General features: G+C 40.5%; 1 protein-coding gene across 1 annotated transcript in view; it reads left to right on the forward strand.

Annotated features, from left to right (window-relative positions):
- Nucleotides 1-14693, forward strand: part of LOC124776339 (eukaryotic translation initiation factor 3 subunit B) — an 82778-nt gene extending 68085 nt beyond the window's left edge. Inside the window, exons 6-13 of the mRNA XM_047251285.1 lie at nt 2516-2720; nt 2808-2950; nt 3712-3853; nt 4402-4597; nt 4804-5012; nt 12848-13051; nt 13142-13250; nt 14155-14693. Of these exons, the coding sequence (XP_047107241.1) occupies nt 2516-2720; nt 2808-2950; nt 3712-3853; nt 4402-4597; nt 4804-5012; nt 12848-13051; nt 13142-13250; nt 14155-14249 (1303 nt within the window). The 3' untranslated portion in view covers nt 14250-14693. The remainder of the gene's footprint in view (nt 1-2515; nt 2721-2807; nt 2951-3711; nt 3854-4401; nt 4598-4803; nt 5013-12847; nt 13052-13141; nt 13251-14154) is intronic.
- Nucleotides 14694-18492: the final 3799 nt, after the last annotated feature.

Genomic DNA, 18492 nt, shown 5'->3' on the forward strand with positions numbered 1-18492 from the left:
TGAGAGGACTCGTCAGGAATGTTGCGGTTGCAGTATTTCCATTACAAATGTTTAAATTTAGGTACTTGACATTTGTTGCAGGGTATGTTCCCTGTAATCAATGCAAAACACAGTTCTTTGAAATATTCATTATTGGATTATGTAGGCTGTCGCTCCAACTGTGTAAGTAGAACCTGTTCGTCTGTAGAAATCCATTGTTTATTCCTAATATGTAGATTGCTTTGTAAATATTGCTCAGTTTGAGGTATCATCTGCATCCTGCACATTTATCACAGGTTGGACAGAGGACTATTTTACTATCAGTGATTAAAGCACTGGCAATAGAAATCCATGTTTCAGCTCTGATGACAACGAAGACATGACCATTGCCATGGTTAACTTAAATGCAACTGACTGTTACATATTGTGAAGCATTTGAGCACAAGGAAAGAAAGCATTTAAAATGAGTCATTGTTGTCCTCATTGAACTTGTGCAGTTTAGATTTCAGTGCAACGGGATGGACAACAGTGTGAGAAACACAATAATAAAACTTAACTCCCCCCCCCCCCCTTCTAGCTATATAAGGAAAATTTATGGAACTTAATGAAAATGTGTAATAGTTCCACAATAATATTAACATATGTTAAATTATCTGGTATAGTGTGAAATATGTATTATACCAAGAAGTGTGTAAAATTTGTAATTTATTTGCAGTAATGGTACTTTCAGTGTAATTCGTTGAAATTTCATTTTTTTAAATAATTACATATAAAGGAATAGGACATGTAATTATGTAAAATCTGGGTTCTAGTGGTCACTGTATATTCATGTAAGATAGCATTATCAGCACCTGGCAAAGTTTGGAAGGAGCCTCATAGTAGTTCTCAATTTGGCTGCTGGTCAAATCATGCAATCTATATGGCATTCAGATGTGTCAGTGGCTTATGTTAGACTGCACAGGAACGTGGGGGCAGGCATGCTGTCAAAATTCCAGTTGACCACATCTTAACCACCACAAGGAAGGATCACCATATTGTAACTCCTTCACATCTGTATCTGTCACCCAAGAGCGCGTAACAGGGTCCCTACACCATTGTGTGTCATCCTGCACCTTTGGTTGGCAGCTGGCAGCACAGAGTCTACAGAATCACTGTTCCAAGCCTGGGCTGCTGTTAACATCACAACACAAATAGCTGTGTTTGGAGTGGTACTGTAAATGGGAAACATAGGATACATCAGTGTTATGACATCCTTGCCAAGCAAATCATTGCCCACATCCTGTCAACAGGTGATGCAACATTCTGTTACGTGGGCTCATACTTCAAAGTCCCCCTGACCCACTGAAGTAACATCAAATGTGTTCTCAACCTATTTCATTTCATCATCCTCGTGTGGGTGCTTCAGGCATTATCCATTATGTTTACAATTACAGCATTTTTCCAAATTACCAGGTTTTGTGTATTTGACACACACACACACACACACACACACACACACACACACACACACCATTCTTGTGGTTCTGATAGATAATAAATTTTCTGCTGGAGCAAGGAATGATTTTTAAGATTTTGTGCTGGACATTTGTCTCAGTGATTGGCCCTTCCCATTTTTTTCCTGCCAGTGATTAGCCAGCCTTACATATGCGATGAGTTATTTAGTTAGTCTCTTCTAGGTTGTATCTGTCCATAATTTAAAATACTTAGTTTTTGTTATCTTGTGTGTACCAGGAAAACGCTCTCACTAGGTGTCTATCTGCTTAAAATCACTTGACGGAAATTGGCCAGATTCATTCATTCTTAACGAATATATCGTCTCTCTGTGACACTTAGTTTTTGTTAATCAGTATTTTTTTTAATTTACTTCACTTTGGTGGTAATCTCTGTAATGGTAGCCCAAGTCAGTCTTGAATCAAAATCCATGTGAATTCCAGGAAGATTTTTGAAACGAGCATTAGTCACTTTAAACACATCCTTCATCTGAAGTTTTTGTAATCTATAATGAGAATGTTTACTCCAGCCTTATGTTTGTCACTGTATTTCATTTGAGAAAAGTGTTCTTCAGAAATGGTAACTGTTAGAACCATAGTTCTAGGAGAAAGATCTATTTTAGTAAGATATTTGTTAAATACTGTATGTTGAAAATGTAGCCTTACAGTCATCAGAAAGAGACTAGTAAACAACTGTGCTTTTAATTATATATGTACACTGTTTGTGTAAGCAAATATAAGTAGATACTTCCACCCATCATTTTGTAATTTCTGTTGATTACAGTAAACTGAAATATTGCAATTGTTCTCATGGTGTGCAATACTTTTAATTTTCAGGAATTCAGACTTATATTTGAATAAAATTCTGTGTTGAGTATTCAGTTGTATTGTTCTAATTTGAGCAAAAAATCGCTTTTGAGTTACAGTGGGTCATTGCCTCAATTTTAGCTTGTAAATTTCTCTACTGTAGTGGAATTAACCCCTAAATAAACTGCAGATATGGACAAGAAATGGTTAGACAGATGGTTTCTAATCTATTTTTACAGATACCTTGTTACTTGTTCGCCAGTAGCTGATGATCATAGTGATAAAAAAACCTCAATTGCATGGGACATTCGCACTGGACAGGAAAAAAGATCATTTCCTCTAGATACGACGACGACGACAATATGGCCAATTCTTCGTTGGTCTCACGATGACAGATATTTTGCAAAATTAGGTACTGATATTCTTAGTGTCTATGAAACGCCGGTAAGTGTATGAACATATTTTCTATGGGAAATATCTTGACATTATTACAGATCATTGTTTGTATCTATAAATCTTTGGATGTTTCAGTCATTTGGTTTACTGGACAAGAAGAGTATAAAGATTACTGGTATAAGAGATTTCAGCTGGTCGCCATCTGATAATGTTTTGGCATACTGGGTAGCAGAAGATAAGGACGTGCCAGCCAGAGTTTCACTTCTTGAGATACCAAGGTATGCTATTGTTCCACTGCAACTGTATATATTTCAGAGGATTGCCGTTGGCCTTCTGGAGGCTGAATTTTGTAGTGTATGTGAGATACACTTCAGTATTTGTTATGAACATTTATCAAAGGTATATGTCTGGGTTCATGATGATCTAACTTGTAATTTTAGTGTTAGGAATGTTCCAATATTACATTAGTTTATCTGAATGCAAAATTTTTGCTAAATGGAACAGGCACAAGAATTTCTTCAGTTGATTAATTCCTATTAGCTGGGGGTACTATGTGCAAAAGCATTAGCATATCAAAATTATTGAATGTTAACATATTGAGTAATACAGCAGAAAAATTACATTTATTGATACAAGAGTTAAACTTAACAGGCAGTAATGTTTCAAATCACTTTTATTAATGCTACTCATTTTGCTGCAGCACTTTCCTCTGCAGAGGAGAAACAGATTTACAACGGTGTACTACCAACTTTGTAATTGGGATAATTGGTAATTATGCAGTGAACAGTAGACTTGCTATTTGGTGCCTGTTTGAGGTTTTGAAGCAATGAGCTTCTATTTTGCAGCTTCTCGTCACAAGCGGGTTTTCTTGCAATTTTTCCTATGTAAGTGGAATAAAAAAGTGGCAAATGATAGTCCTCTGCATGTATGGTTCACTTGTGGAATGTAACTGTAAATGGAATGATGTAATTATATTAATCTATGTAAAAAATGGTTAATGTTAAATAACCTTGATTAAGAGAAAATGCATTTTTTGCAGTCGCAATGAAGTCAGAGCAAAGAATCTTTTCAATGTCGCAGATTGCAAGATGTATTGGCAAAAGACAGGAGACTATTTGTGTGTGAATGTGAATCGATATATGAAACTTACAAGGAAGGAAAAGAATGAAATCAAATACAGTGTGAGTAGATGTTTTCAAGTAATTAATTCTGTTTAGATGTTAAACTGTTTGTCATAAAACTGTTTTGTTGTGATCATGTTGTCTCAGATTTACAAATAACATGTCTGCTGCTTGTCATTTAATTAAAAGTTGTTTCAACCAGTTGGTGATTGGTAGTTAGCAGCAAATATAAATACTGTACCAGAGTGTTAGTTGATTGTTATCCAGATTAAATGCTGTACTAGTAAATAGAGGGAAAACCTCTTGTAATTAACTGTTTTACTTTGGAAGATTCTACATAAGTGAGATAAAATTTAAGCTTTCTATACACAGATTGTTGTTCAGGTCATAAATAATGCGCAAACATGTTTGGAAAAAGTTTTTCCCCCATTGTGTTATTAAATTGCTATGCTATGTTAGTTTGACACACCATTTACTCTTCTCCTTGTGTCGTTTTTTCTCCAGTTTCTCATGTTTAGCTTCAAGGATTCACACAATACAGTTTTTGAATTGACTAAATCTAGAGCATTTCAGTATTTATTTATGTGTGTGTGTGTATTCCTTTTCAGGGAATGTATTACAATTTTGAAATTTTTCACATGAGGGAAAAGCAGATACCTGTAGACAGTGTTGAAATCAAGGAAAACATCCTGCAGTTTGATTGGGAACCAGTTGGTTCAAAGTTTGCAATTATCCATGGTGATACAAACAATACTAGTGTAAGCTTCTATGGTGTCAAAACAGGACAAGCACCAACACTCCTGAGTATGTTCTCATCTTTCCTGCACATTTATGTGTAGTACTTTTTGTGTACATCTTCAGAAATAAATATTTATAATAAACTACATAGGCTAACTCCTTTTTAATTTATTCTGAATTTTATTTCTCTTGTTAGTAATGTTCCTTTCATCACATTTATTTCTATGTAAATTTGAAGATGTACCAGTATTAGCAGAGGTTATGCTTTTCAGAAAAATTTGAGAAGAGGAACTGTAACAAAATGTATTGGGCACCATGCGGACAGTTCATTGTTTTAGCCAGCGATGCTGGATCTTTGGAGTTTGTTGACACAAATGATTTTGTTATAATGAATACAACAGAACATTTTAATGTGTCACATATTGAGTGGGACCCAACAGGTCGGTATGTTGTTACTGCAGTGACAGTCTGGAAAGCGAAGGTGAGACCACTTTTAATATATTTGTAAGTTTAATTAAGGTATATTGCTTCTATAGTAATTGAACTAGACCTTCAACATTTCCTTGTTTCAAACAAACAACTAAAGACAGTAATTTGCCTAAAATCTTGCTTCTCCACCAATTATTTCCTTAACTCCTTACTGAACTCTTCATTATATGTCAGGTCATTAATTAGTTTCATAAGGACCTACCATCGGAAATTCCTTAAGTTTGTCAGTAAGCTGGGCCTGATGCATTTGATGTTTTGCCATAATTGTAAGAGATTCCCTTCGTTGTGTGACAAATTTACAAACCAGTTATGTAGGTATTAGTTACAATTAATTTATAAAAATATGTGAAAATTAATGTGTTCATTAATTGAGAATTGCTTAAAAGTGTGCCTCCACATTTTTGAAATTTCATTTTCTGCTGTAACAAGTGGCAGTCTGTAATCTGAATCAGTTCTCTCTTGCTGCTGTTGGAATGGGACAGGAGTCTCCTATAAATTTGAGGTTTCAGCCAAAAGGCCTTCTAAAGTGCGCACACACACACACACACACACACACACACACACACACACACACACACACACACAGTGATCATGTGTGTGAATGAGGAATGAGGGGTGTATTGTTGGGGGGGGGGGGGGCGGCATGGGTTTTCTACTTTAGGAGAAGGCCTTTTGGCCGAAAGCTGAAATGTATAGCAGTCTTTTTGTTGTGCGTGTCTGTGAATGAACATCTCATCTATATGGGAAGCAGCAATACGTCCTTTGAGAAACTGCCTGTTGGCTTCTGTCTTGGATTCATCGGCCAATGTTTGTTCAATGATTTTTCTGTCATTTTGTGAGCACAGGTGGCTGGCATTGTCAAAGCTTCATGCTCCATTGCTGGTTATTTCATGTAGTAGAGTTCACAGCCACAGATTATATTTACCTGGTGCGCCAGTGTCAAAGGGCTTTCTGTGGTCATTTCCGATTTGGTTCTTTCCTTGTTATGTGTAGTGGTCATTCACTGCAGCACAGGAATCCAGGATCGGTTCACCTTGAGGCTTTCTTCTTTCTTGTTGAAGCTGTTCTTGTTTGTGTGTTTCTATAGCTTCTCTGAACAAGTGGATGTGATAGCTCTTCTCTATCGCACGAACTTCTGTGTCAGCCAATTTTACTTTGTGTTTGATCTCTGAGTGTGTACTCAGCCATGGTCCATGGTCAATTTCTCCACCTGTTCCAACCTGCAGTGCCACTATGTTCTCTGACCCTCGTGTTCATTGATTGTCCAGTCATTCTGACATAAACTTTCCAACATGTACATGATGTGCGGAATATTCCTGACATAGCAAGTGGGCACCCCTTTCCTAATCTGAAATGCTCTTTGATCTTCTTTGTCGGTTTATAAATAGTTTTTACACTGCTCAGCATACGGCCACTGTGTTCATCACTCTGGGAATGTATTGTAGAGAGGCTGTACACAAAATTTCTTTTTCCAATGTGTCACTTAGCCATGTGTTTGATTCTGTGATACTTCTTATGTAACTGGTGGAGTACCCAGTGCTCCTCAGAACATTTACCAGTTGTTGCATCTCATGTCTGATGTGCTGTGGCTCACATATTCGTCTCGCTTTCGTTACGTGCGTATTAGTCATGCCTCTTATCTGGCTCTGGTTGTGATTTGACAGTTTGTGCCAGTATTGATCTGTTCGGTGATTTTTCGATACATGCTGTGTCCCAGTTTCTCACCATCCCTTGTGACCAGCACATCTAGAAAGGTAGTTGTTTGCCTTCTCTACTTCCATGGTAAATTTTATGTTGGCATGGAAGCTGTTCAGGTGTCTTAAGAAGTCACCGAGCTGTTCCTCACCATGGCTCCACACAATGAAGGTATCATCGACATATACGCACCACACCTTAGGTTTACGAGGTGCCAAGTCCAATGCCTGTGCTTTGAAATATTTAACGAAGAAGTTTGCCACAACTGGACTAAGAGGACTACCCATGGTGATGCCTTCCAGCTGTTTGTAGAAGGTGGCATTCCATGTGAAATAACTCGCGGTGAACCATGCGCAAAAGAGCTTGGTTATCTGTTGGAGGAAAAGGGAACCAATTTGCTCCAGTGTGTCACTGATTGGCATTTTGGTAAACAGAGACACAACATTAAAACTGGTCAGGATGTCATTTGGTCAAAGTTTTAGTTCCTTCAACTTCTTGGTGAAATGTCCTGAGTTCTTTACGTTCATATGTCTTTCCCATGTGCAGCTAGAGCAGACAGGCCAAGGCCAGTTTATACGTCAGTGAGCCAGGAGCACTAACAATTGGTCTTAATGGTACATATTCTTATGGTCATCTGGTGATCTATACAGCAAAGGTGATACGGCTCATTCCATTCTGTCATATACAGTGTCCTCAGGTTGTGGTGAAAAGGCATTTTAAGAACTTTTACATAGCCCCATCACCCCACACCATGACAGAAAGGCGAGAGAGAACATCATTCACACTTTCTCAGGTTTTTTGGCTGATATTTTTTTGATGATTTTTCATTTTGAAGTGCAGACATTGAACTTGGCACCTTGTAAACCTAAGGTGTAGTACAGATATGTCGTGATACCTTCATTGTGTGGAGTCATGGTGAGAAACAGATTGATGACTTCTTAAAACATCTGAACAGCCTCCATGCCAACATAAAATTTACCATGGAAGTAGAAAAGGACAAACAGCTACAGTTTCTACATGTGCAGGTCACAAGTGGTGGTGAGACCCTGGGACACAGCATGTATCAAAAACTGACTCACAGGGACTGAAACCTGCACAAACTGTTGAATCATCACCAGAGCCAGAAAGAGGCATGATTAATATGCTTATAATGTGAGCAAGAGGAATACATGAGTTGCAGCACCTCAGACACATGATGCAACACCTGGAACGTGTTATGAGGAGCAATGAGTGCTCCACCATTTACACAGGAATTGTCACAGAGTCAAACACTCAGCAAAGTGACACACCGTAAAAAGAAATGTCAGGTACAACCTTTCTGCCACACACTCCCAGAGTGGAGGACAGAATGGACCATAAATTGTGCAGACAGAGTGTAAAGACTATAAACCAATAAAGATGATCAAAGAGTGTCTCAGGTTGGCAAAGGAGAAAAGAGTACTTGCAGTGTCGGGAATATACCACATACCATGTAAATGCAGAAAAGTTTGTTGGAATGACAGGACGATCAATGAACACCAGAATCACAGAACATAAATAGTATTGCAGGTTGGGGCAGGTGAAGAAATTGGCCGTGGCGCACGCAGTGTGTGAGGCAACCACATAACAAAATTCGCCAACACAGAAGTTCTTGCTGTAGACAAGAGCTCTCCCACCTGCTTGTTCTGAGAAGCTATAGAAATGCACATACATAAGAAGAGCTTCAACAAGAAAGAAGAAAGCCTCAAGGTAAACGGATCCTGGATTCCCGTGCTGCAGTGAATGCCCGCTGCAGATAACGGGGAGAACCAAACCTGAAATCACCACAGAAGAGCTCTTGGATGTTGGCGCACCAGGTACATATAGTCTGTGGCTGCGAGCAGAACTCATTCTATCACCAGTAAGGGAGGGTGAAGCTCTGACAATGCCAGCCACTCATGCTGGCAAAACATCAGAAAAATCATCAAACGAGCATCAGCCAAAGAACCCGAGACAAAAGCCAACAAGCAGGTCATCATAAAGTAGCCACAAAAGTGTTAAAAATTTATCCTTTTCTATAATACTGTCAGTATTTCATCCTGGATTTTCCATTGTTTGACAAAATATACTCCAGTATCCATTTATTGTTAGAATGCTTGCTGTGCTGCATCCTAGTTATTTGTGAGAAGGTATTAGCAGAAAGTGTTTCTGTCCACTGAGTGCCAGCCTAATTTGAAATTAAATGCAGCTTAAAATTATCCTAGAATTCACCTTATTCCTATCCAAGGCGGTGTGCATGTGCACGCATGCTGTAGGTAATGTCTGAAATGTTACTTGCTTTGTGGTTCTTTTTGTTGCAAAACATGCATTTGCTGAAACCTATTATTCGTGTACATATTGTCAGATTGCCTCTTTCAAAAACAATTTGCCTCTGGCAGTTTCTAATTTCTATTTTTCAGCTGTTGACAAAAAAACTAGCAAACTAAACAATTTTGCTAAATTCTATATTATGTAATGAAATACAAACTAGGAGAATGCAGGCAGGCAGTTTTGCCCATGGTAGAATAAATTTCCTCTAAGTCTTGCTGCCAAATGTGAAAATGCAGTGAATAGGTAGTGAGCCTAACTCCTTGCTAATCTTCTCCATTGGCAACAGAGAAACTTAACTACCACGACAAAATCATTGCTGCTTCTAGGATGAAGGGTTATTTCTGAAAATTACAGTAGCATTGATTTCTTATATTTACTTCATTCTTTGTTACTGATTAGAATCTTCCCTTTTATGTAGTTGCTAATACTACATCCCTATTGTAATCAACAGAATTAGTTACACGTGTTCCTTCCACAACCTGTATTAATTTATTTGTCTACTTTGCTATTATCCGATTTCAATTTCATTAGTTATTTCACATACACCACTAAAAATAATAATGCAAACTGCTTAATAAGTTCACACTTTTTTTTTTTCTTTCTTATGCCTGCAAGATGTGATGTAATTGTGAGGGAAACAGCACTTAAAGTTGTTATAGCCTGTAATGTTGATATAATATAAGGTGGACCAGTTTCACTACTACTCGCCAATTCGCAGTTAAGAGCCTGGCAGAATTTCATCAAATCACATTCAGACATTGGCATTATATTGTCCTTTACCAATAACAAGTTACCCCAGGGGCTCGCCGCTCTTTGGCGGGTTCGTGCTTGACTACCACGGGGCCCCAGCCTTTGCAGCATCTTTCCCCTTCTGTGCTGCATGTCCGTTATCTTGCTATTCTTTTTCCCCCTGCCTTGGGGAACATGTTTGGGATATTTTTGGAAAGGTGTTCTGTGTTTTCAGTAACAGATATCAGAAAACCCTCTCTGTTTTTCGTTCCTTTTTTCTTTCTTCGTTCCCCTTCTCTTATCCTTCCTTTGCTTCGGTGTTTGAGTTCCCTCTTCTTCCTCCCTGTGACCTCCTGAAGGCGTCTGATGCGTAACAGGTGATTGGGTAACGTGTAATTCCCAGTCCCGAATTGATAGATAGGGTTCGCACATATCCCTGGTACAGGCCAGGCCCAGGGAGGGGTGACTGCCTGACCTGCTACCTTCCCAAATTGTCAATTAGTTGTTCGGGAGGTGTGAATAATCACCTAAGACTGGTGCACCCCTTCTGAGGGGGGCACACAGTTGGAAGGATTGCATCATCAGAGACACTGGCAATCTGGGGGATTTTCTCACAATGAGCCAATCATCATCTCACAGTAAATGTCTACTATATGTGAATGGAATGAGGCTAATGATTCAGAGACCCTCCCAGCTGTACCACGGTTCCTCGTGGTTTCACATACTTAAGATGGTCAGCCCTTTGCTACAGTAAATCAGTTTATTATCCAGAAAGTTGTTTATGCAATTGCTGGCCCTGTGAAATCCTGCTCTTATTTATGAAATGGCACTTTGCTTTTGGAGACTACCTCTGATTCTCAAGCCAACAACTGTGCTTGTAGCTTTGCTCCTCCATGGCTATCCTGTTTGTGTCAAGGCCCATCAAATGATGAATTCTTCCTATGGTGTTATTTACAAGAGGCTGCTCAACAGTCTGACCGAGACAGAAATCCTAACGTACCTCTCCAATCAGGGCGTCATTGCAGTCCATTCGGTGATAAGAAAGGTAAATGCATCCTTAGTGCCCATACCCACTCTTTTTCTTACTTTCCGTCAAAGATCAAAGTGAGTTATGGAAGTTATTGCAGTCCGACCGTACATTCCAAACCTGAGGCGCTACCAGTGTTGTCATTACAACCACACTTAAATGTCCTGTCAACACCTGGCAAAATATGTAACCTGTGGTAGGGATGCTCTGGTGGGCAGTTGTTGGCCTCCTCCTCCCGTCTGTATCAACTGCAATAGCGACTGCGCCACCACCTGTAGAGATTGGCCCATGTATCTCGATAAGCAGACTGTCCAGGAGATCTCGGTGAAGGAAAAAGTGCCTTACCTGATCGCTCGAAAGTTGTTGGCTAGTCGGAAACATTGCATACTACCATCCGGCACTTGGAGTACTGTTCTTGCTACATGTTGCTCCACGAAGGACATAGACATGCAACCTCAAATTCAGCACTGCGGTTGTGAAATCGTCCAATGTCATGGTAGCATGCCCGTCTCCTCCAACTATGCAACAAGCCACCAGACTTCTGCCTCACAGGGCGAAGTCACCTGCTACACAATGGGCATTCCGGAAGGGACAGAAGGAATACTCCCGCAAAGATTTCCTACATTCCTCCAGCCAACTAACATGTAACTCTTCCTCTGACAGTCAGAAAGACTCCAAGAAGTCAAACAAAGGCAAACAGTTTTCTCCTTTCCTGACTCGGAGGTCCTCCTCGACAATGTCGCCACATGATACCTTCACCTGGCTGACCTTTGTGTCCCTGGTGCACACCACAAACTTTTTCTGCCCTGGACTCTGAAGATAGACAGAGGGAGAATGCTGACACTTCTGTAGAACTCGTGGAGCAGGATTGTCCAGCCGCTACGCCCTGTAGCAGTGTGTTTTCAAAGGCTGGCACTCGGCACCCTCCAAGGAGGCACTCAAATCATTTTTGCCCTCCTCCTCTTTCCTTATCATGACTCTCCTCCAATGGAACGTTCAGTCTTCGATTCCACAAAGAGGACTAATGGGTGCTCTTAGAATCACAGTGTCCACTTTTTCTCTGCCTCCAGGGGAAAAAAAACTGTATTCTCAAGACTGCTGTGAACTCTCGCATTTCTTCCTCGTCCGCTTTCACCTCTCCCACTTACATTCTCATTTATGTTTTAGCCATCAGCACAGGCTGTAGACCGTGTTTTACTTTTTATGTTTTGTAGCAATTTGGCAAAGGACATTTGATCTTTAGTTCAGGACCTCCACTTCTCTATGGCGTATTTTATGGACCTTACTCAGTGTCCCTTTTTTTAGGTGTCTTTCCTTCCGTTGATTTGAGTTTATTTCCCCTCCCTGATTTGTGTTCTATGACCTTTAGTTGTTTTTGTGCTCTAAAAACAAAGCAAAACAAGCAACTTCTTGAGATGCATTATAGTTACTTCACCTCTATCCCAGATATAAAAGTGTCTAACATCATTAAGGAGTATTCATAGTTGCCAAGCACACCAAAATCGGTGATCAGTTACTTTAAAATTAGCTAATTGCAGAGTTTTGTTACATATGAAGATGACACTCTATAAGAGAGAGATGTTTCCTTCCAAAAAGTTTATTCTGGCTGTTGACCCAAAACAAGAAGGGTGTTAGTGTTTTCTAATTTCCTTCATTGCTGTATATAAAAAGTTTGATTTTATCTTGATTTTGACTGCAAGCTGTTGTATTACATGGCCTATAATTTTTCATGTATTTATTTGGTAATGGCTAAGTGCATTTTCTTAGTTGACGAGGCAGGGGGGGGTTCACATTCACAGTGCAGATAAAAGTAAAAAATGTTTTTTGTACTGTAGAAACAATTTTTTTCATTAGAACACTCATTACTGAAAACCCTGCATTAATAAGTAACTATGATTCACAATTTAATATGTATGTATCTAGGTAAATCTAAAGTGGTAGAAGAGTTTACGTGCTTGGGGACATGTATTTTTAATTATTCATTGCTTATTTGACAAATACTGCTTGAATATGAGAAAATAAAGCCATTTCTATTTCTCTTATTTAAGGAAGACAATGCTTACTGGATCTGGTCATTCCAAGGAAAAATACTGAGTCGGACACCTGTGGATATGCTTTATTGCTTTACATGGCGACCTCGGTTGCCAACTTTGTTGACACAGAAACAACAGAATGAAATAAAAAAGAATCTTAAAAAATATAGCTCTCAGTTCGAATCAAAAGATCGTACACGTATGTGGAAGGCATCAAAGGTGACTTGATTTCATTATTCGTGTAACTATTGTGGTAGCCCAGTTTGTTGTTGTTATTTCAGCTTAAACATTAACAATTTAAACTTCCAGGAATTGATAGAGAAACGAGCAAAACTGAAGGAGGAATTTGCAGAGTATAGAGCTAAATGTACTGAGCAATGGATGCAGCAAAAGGATAGGCGTATGGCTCTCAGAAACAGTGAGTGTTTGTTTTACCCATTTTTTGTTGTATCAGCAGGCTCGTCATTACTTTAACACAAATATCATTGTGATTTTTACATTCTTTATTTCCATTAGCAATGCTTGACCATATTACATTGTGTGAGAGATTCCCATGTCAGGTGTTGCAATTTAGATATTATTGCCCTTTCTTAGCTGGTCCTTCCTGTCAGCGTTTCAGAATCTCTTCCAAATATATGATTTGTCATTAATGTATATTTAAAGGTAAGCACTACTAGCTATAATCACATATATATTGTTAACTGGTGCACTTGTTTCTGTTATGTACAGCTGCTTGTGTGTTTACAAGAAAGCATTAAAGTCATTGTTGTCAATGATCTTTGTGATATAGCTACAAAAATTTTAATGGAACAATGGAAAGTTAGAGAGACAAGTGTGGTTATGAATGCAACCACTTACGATATATGGTGTTGAGTGGTCGATAGACACAGATAAGAGATCAAAAATGTTGCTATGCTTTTAGACAGTGCCCGTCTTCAGAGCTAACTAATACAGAACTTGTGTACACACACACACACACACACACACACACACACAGCGCACAGTTATATTGTCCCTGTTGAATTATATTTTTCTGGTGCTTCAAATCTTATTCTTTGAAATTCCATGCATTTCTCGTTTTATCGTTCCTTCTGGCATCACATGCACATGTACAAAATGACTGACTCTGAAAGTTAGCAGTGTTTTCTTTCCCCCCATCCTTGCTCATATTGTTCTAGTTTTGTCTATTAGAAAATGGTACCCTTTTTTAAGTCTTATTGTTTCCTTCATTATTTATACTTTTGCAATTCTGTCGCAACATAAAATATGTAATTTGTGCCTATGTTTTATCTCAAATTTACTCATTGTTCTCTTTCTTGCAGATATTGATACTGATGAACTTGATTCAGACCCAAGAAACTTTGAAGAGGAAGTAGTAGAATTTTTTGTCAAAGAAGAGAGGATATTGTTGGACTAAAGTGAGGATCTGAAGTAGAAGCCATTCTTGGAAACCTCTGACAGTGGACATAAAGGAATACAGTATTTGTAGATATACTGTTAAGTATTGGTGAATGTGGGGAGCGGTCCCCACATGTAACTTCAATATGTCTCTGTATTGTGTGGAGAAGTGTTGGGGGAGTGTGACTTCCTATCACTGTGAACTCTGTTTTTCTAGAATGACATTTATGAAAAACTGTCCAGGGCAGTCTGTGCTTAAGTCAGTAATTTCATTTGTGTGTTGTGGTCTTTTAATACTGAGTTGCTTACCGGTACATTGTTATAAAATATTACCATTCAGACTGTATTTTGGCAAACTCTACCATGTTCCATATAGAATATACCAGCAATTAAATAAATGTATTTTTTGTGAAATTGCATTTCATCTGTACAGATTGTGCAATAATAACTGGAAATAAGAAAAGTGTTCCTAATCATTTGCAAAATCACAAAAAGAGTATACCATATTACACTGTACAGTGCCTAGCAGTGCCACATAGTAAAAACTGTGTTTAAAATTACTGAAGTATTTTAGTCTTTGTGACATCATTTCAACCCTTTTTTGTTAGTAAGTACTATTGTAGCACAAAACTTACAGTTCAGTATAGACTGTTGAGTCACTGGATGTCAGATGTCCATCAAGTGATAGATTTTGGCCAGTTGTTCCAAGAACTCTGTGTTGGTAATGAGGGCTTCTTGTTGCCCCATGTTCTTAGTGATGGCAGTGCTCAGTGAACGAATTAGCATGACTGACTTTCATTTATGCTATTTCAAAAATTTTGTGGCAATGTTGTTTACATTAGTCAGTGTAGCTTGAGTTCCTCCAGTCTGTTATGTTTATAAGGTAAGCTGAACCGCACCAAGTACTTCGAAAAGAAATAACTGGATGGCAGCCCACTTTCTAGCTTTTTCGTGGGTTCATGCTCAGTTACTACAGAGCCCCAGCCTTTGCCACATCATGCTGCCTTCTGTCCTCTTGCTATTCTTTTTCCCCTCCCTTGGGGACCATGTCTGGGACGTTTTGGAAATGTGTTCTGCATATTCAGTAGCAGATATCAGAACAGTCTCTCCACTGGTTTTTTGTTCGTTTTTCCTTTCTTCATTCTCCTTTTGCTATCCTTCCTCTGCCAACCAGAAAGGCTCCAAGAAGCCAAACGGTTTTCTCCTTTGCTGACTCAAGAGATCCTCTTAGATGGTGTCGCCACATGACACCCTTTGTGGCTGACATCGATGTCGCCGGTGCGCACCGCAAACCGTTTTGCTGCCCTAGACTCTGAAGATCGACAGGGGGAGAATGCTGACACCTTTGTAGATCTCATGGAGCAGAATCCTCCAGCCCCTGTGCCCTGTAGCAGTGAGTCTTCAAAGGCTGGCAGGCACTTGTTAGCCGCACTGAGACACTCGTTCATTTTTTCTCCTCTTCCATTGCCATGGCTCTCGTCCATTTTTTCTCCTCTTCCATTGCCATGGCTCTCGTCCAATGGAACGTTCACGGCCATCAACCCCTCAGAGGACTTACAGTTGCTCTTAGAATCGCAGCATCCGCTTGTTCTCTGCCTCCAGGAAACAAACTGCGTCCTTACGACCATTTTGATCTCTCGCATTTTTTTTCCTGGTCCCGTTTGACTTTCCTCCATCTCGTGGGGGAGTCATGCTGTTCATCCGGGATGACGATAATAGCACATCTGCGTGACTACTGGGCTTCAAGCTGTTGTAGTCCCCATTTATCTTCCTCACTTGACCTTTCCCCTTTTGTACCATTTACATCCCTCTGTCATTCAGTGTCTCCAGGGCAGATTTCCCATAATTTACTGCACAACTCCCTCACCCATTTCTGCTGCTCGGTGACTTTAATGCACACCATCCCCTCTGGGGCTCACCCAGAACCCGTCAGAGATGCCGTCTTGGCTTACCTCCTCAGTAACCTTAATCTCATCTGCCTTAACACGGGAGCACCTATGTTCCTTCCACACTCCACTCATATCTATTTCCATTTGGTCCTCTCCTACACTTCCCAGCTTGCCCATCATTTCGAGTAGTCTGTTCTCCGTGACACGTACTTGAGCAACCATTTCCCATGTGTTATCAGACTGCTGACTTACCCCACCTACATAAACACCCAAGTGGCAGCTTTCCAAGCTGACAGCAGTCTTTAATCCTCCATGGCGACCTTAGATTAACATTTCCCCAGTTACGATGACCAGCTATCTGGATTTCCCTTACTTGTTGTTTTAACAGTTCTACTCCCTCCTCCGGAGTATGGGCCAACCTCAAACGGCTCTCTGGGACGAAGGTCCGTTCCCAAATTTCCAGCGTGACAGGCGCAGATATCAAGTGGACCCTACTATCTCTAACACCTTGGGCCACTATTTTGTGAAGATTTTGAGCTCCACCCGCAATCACCCTGCCTTCATCCCTCAGAAGCGAGTGGAGGAGACTTCTCAGAATTGTGAATGCTACAATGCCACCTTTATTATGCGGGAGCTAGATCATGCTCTCATTTTATCCCTATCCTCCACCCCGGGACTGGGCAATGTTCACATTCAGGTTTTGCAAGCTTGCGGGCAAGCTATTTCTCCTTCATATGTACAATCGCATCTGGGCAGAGGGCACATTTTTCAGATGCTGGCACGAAGCCACTGTCAGTCCTGTGCCTAAACCTGGCAAGGACAAACACCTTCCTTCTAACAATCACCCCATTTCTCTCTCCAGCTGTGTTTGCAAGGTGCTATGATTCACACCCGGCTCGTATGGTGGCTCGAGTCTTGCAATTTACTAACCACTGCACAGTGTGGATTTCGAGCATGCTGTGGTTGACTATCTTTTCACTTTGTCAATCCATTTAATGTATGGTTTTCTGTGAAAATATCAGACAGGCCATGCTTTTCGATTTGGAGAAAACCTATTACACCTGCTGGAGGACTGGTATCCTCCATGCTCTCTACATGTGGGGCTTCCTTGGTTGTATGTCCCTTTTCCTTCAGGAATTGTTAAAAGAATGAGTTTTCAAGGTACGTATGGGTTCTGCCTTGTCGGACATATTTATCCAGGAAAACTGTGTGCCTCAGTGTTTCATCCTGAGTGTCATCCTCTTTGCTATTGCCACTAACCCTATAATGGCCTGTCTCTGGGCATCTCTGACTCCCTCTTTGTTGACGATTTTGCGATCTATTGCAGTTCTCCACGGACTTGTCTCCTTGAGCAGAGTCTTCAGTGATGTCTTGATCATCTTTACTCATGGAGCATCAACAATGGCTCTCACTTTTACACTGACAAAACTGTTTGAATTTCTGGTGGCGCAGTTGGTTTCTTCCACCACCTTTACATCTGCGGCCTGTTGCTTTTCGTTCATTGAAACTACGAAATTCCTTTCTTGGTCCTCCCACGTGTCTTACCTGGCTGCCTGCTGTACGTGGTCCGTCAGTTTCCTTACTTGTCCTCAGTGGTACTTCCTAGGGAGTGGATCGGACCACCCTTCTCGGTTTGTATCAGTCCATTGTCCGTTTGAAATTAGACTGCAAGTGTTTCATTAATGCATCTGCATGTCCATCCCTCCTACACCATCTCAGTACTATCCACCGTCGTGGCACCTGTTTGGCCACTGGTACCTGATAACGCTAGCCTGGTTGAGTGTGTATGCCGAAGCTGCCAGACTACCGCTGTCAAACTGCCTTGACTTTCTCCTCAGCAGATACGCGTGCCATTTGTCTGCCATGCCTGGCCACCCATCCTATGCGTTCTTTTTCGGTGACTCCTTTGATCGTCAGTATGGGGTGCGTCCCTCTTCTGTTACCTCCTGGAGCTCACTTTCGGCTCTTGCTCTGGCAGATTAACTTCACGCTCCCTGCAACTTTCCCAGTGGAAAAGTGCTTCCTAAAGACACTACTCCAGACTCACTGTAAGTTTCATAACCATCGCACAAAACTTCGCGATAGTACCTTTGTGTATACTGATGGCTCTGAGACTGATCGTGGTGTCGGGTGTACCTTCATCAGTGGGACCAACGTTTTTCGCTGTTGGCTTCCGGACCACTGCACAGTATTTACATCAGAGCTCTGCCCTGTTTCAGGCTGCGTAGTACATCAGGTGACACAGGCCTTTCAATTGCATCATCTGCTCCAGCTCTCTCTGTGACCTTCAAAGCCTCCTTGTGCTGAGCACCGTCCATCCCGTAGTGCAATGGGTACAGGAAAGGTGTCACTTGCTCACTCTTGGTGGAGCCA

Source organism: Schistocerca piceifrons, chromosome 2 (assembly GCF_021461385.2).
Source record: "Schistocerca piceifrons isolate TAMUIC-IGC-003096 chromosome 2, iqSchPice1.1, whole genome shotgun sequence".
Taxonomy (NCBI): domain Eukaryota; kingdom Metazoa; phylum Arthropoda; class Insecta; order Orthoptera; family Acrididae; genus Schistocerca; species Schistocerca piceifrons.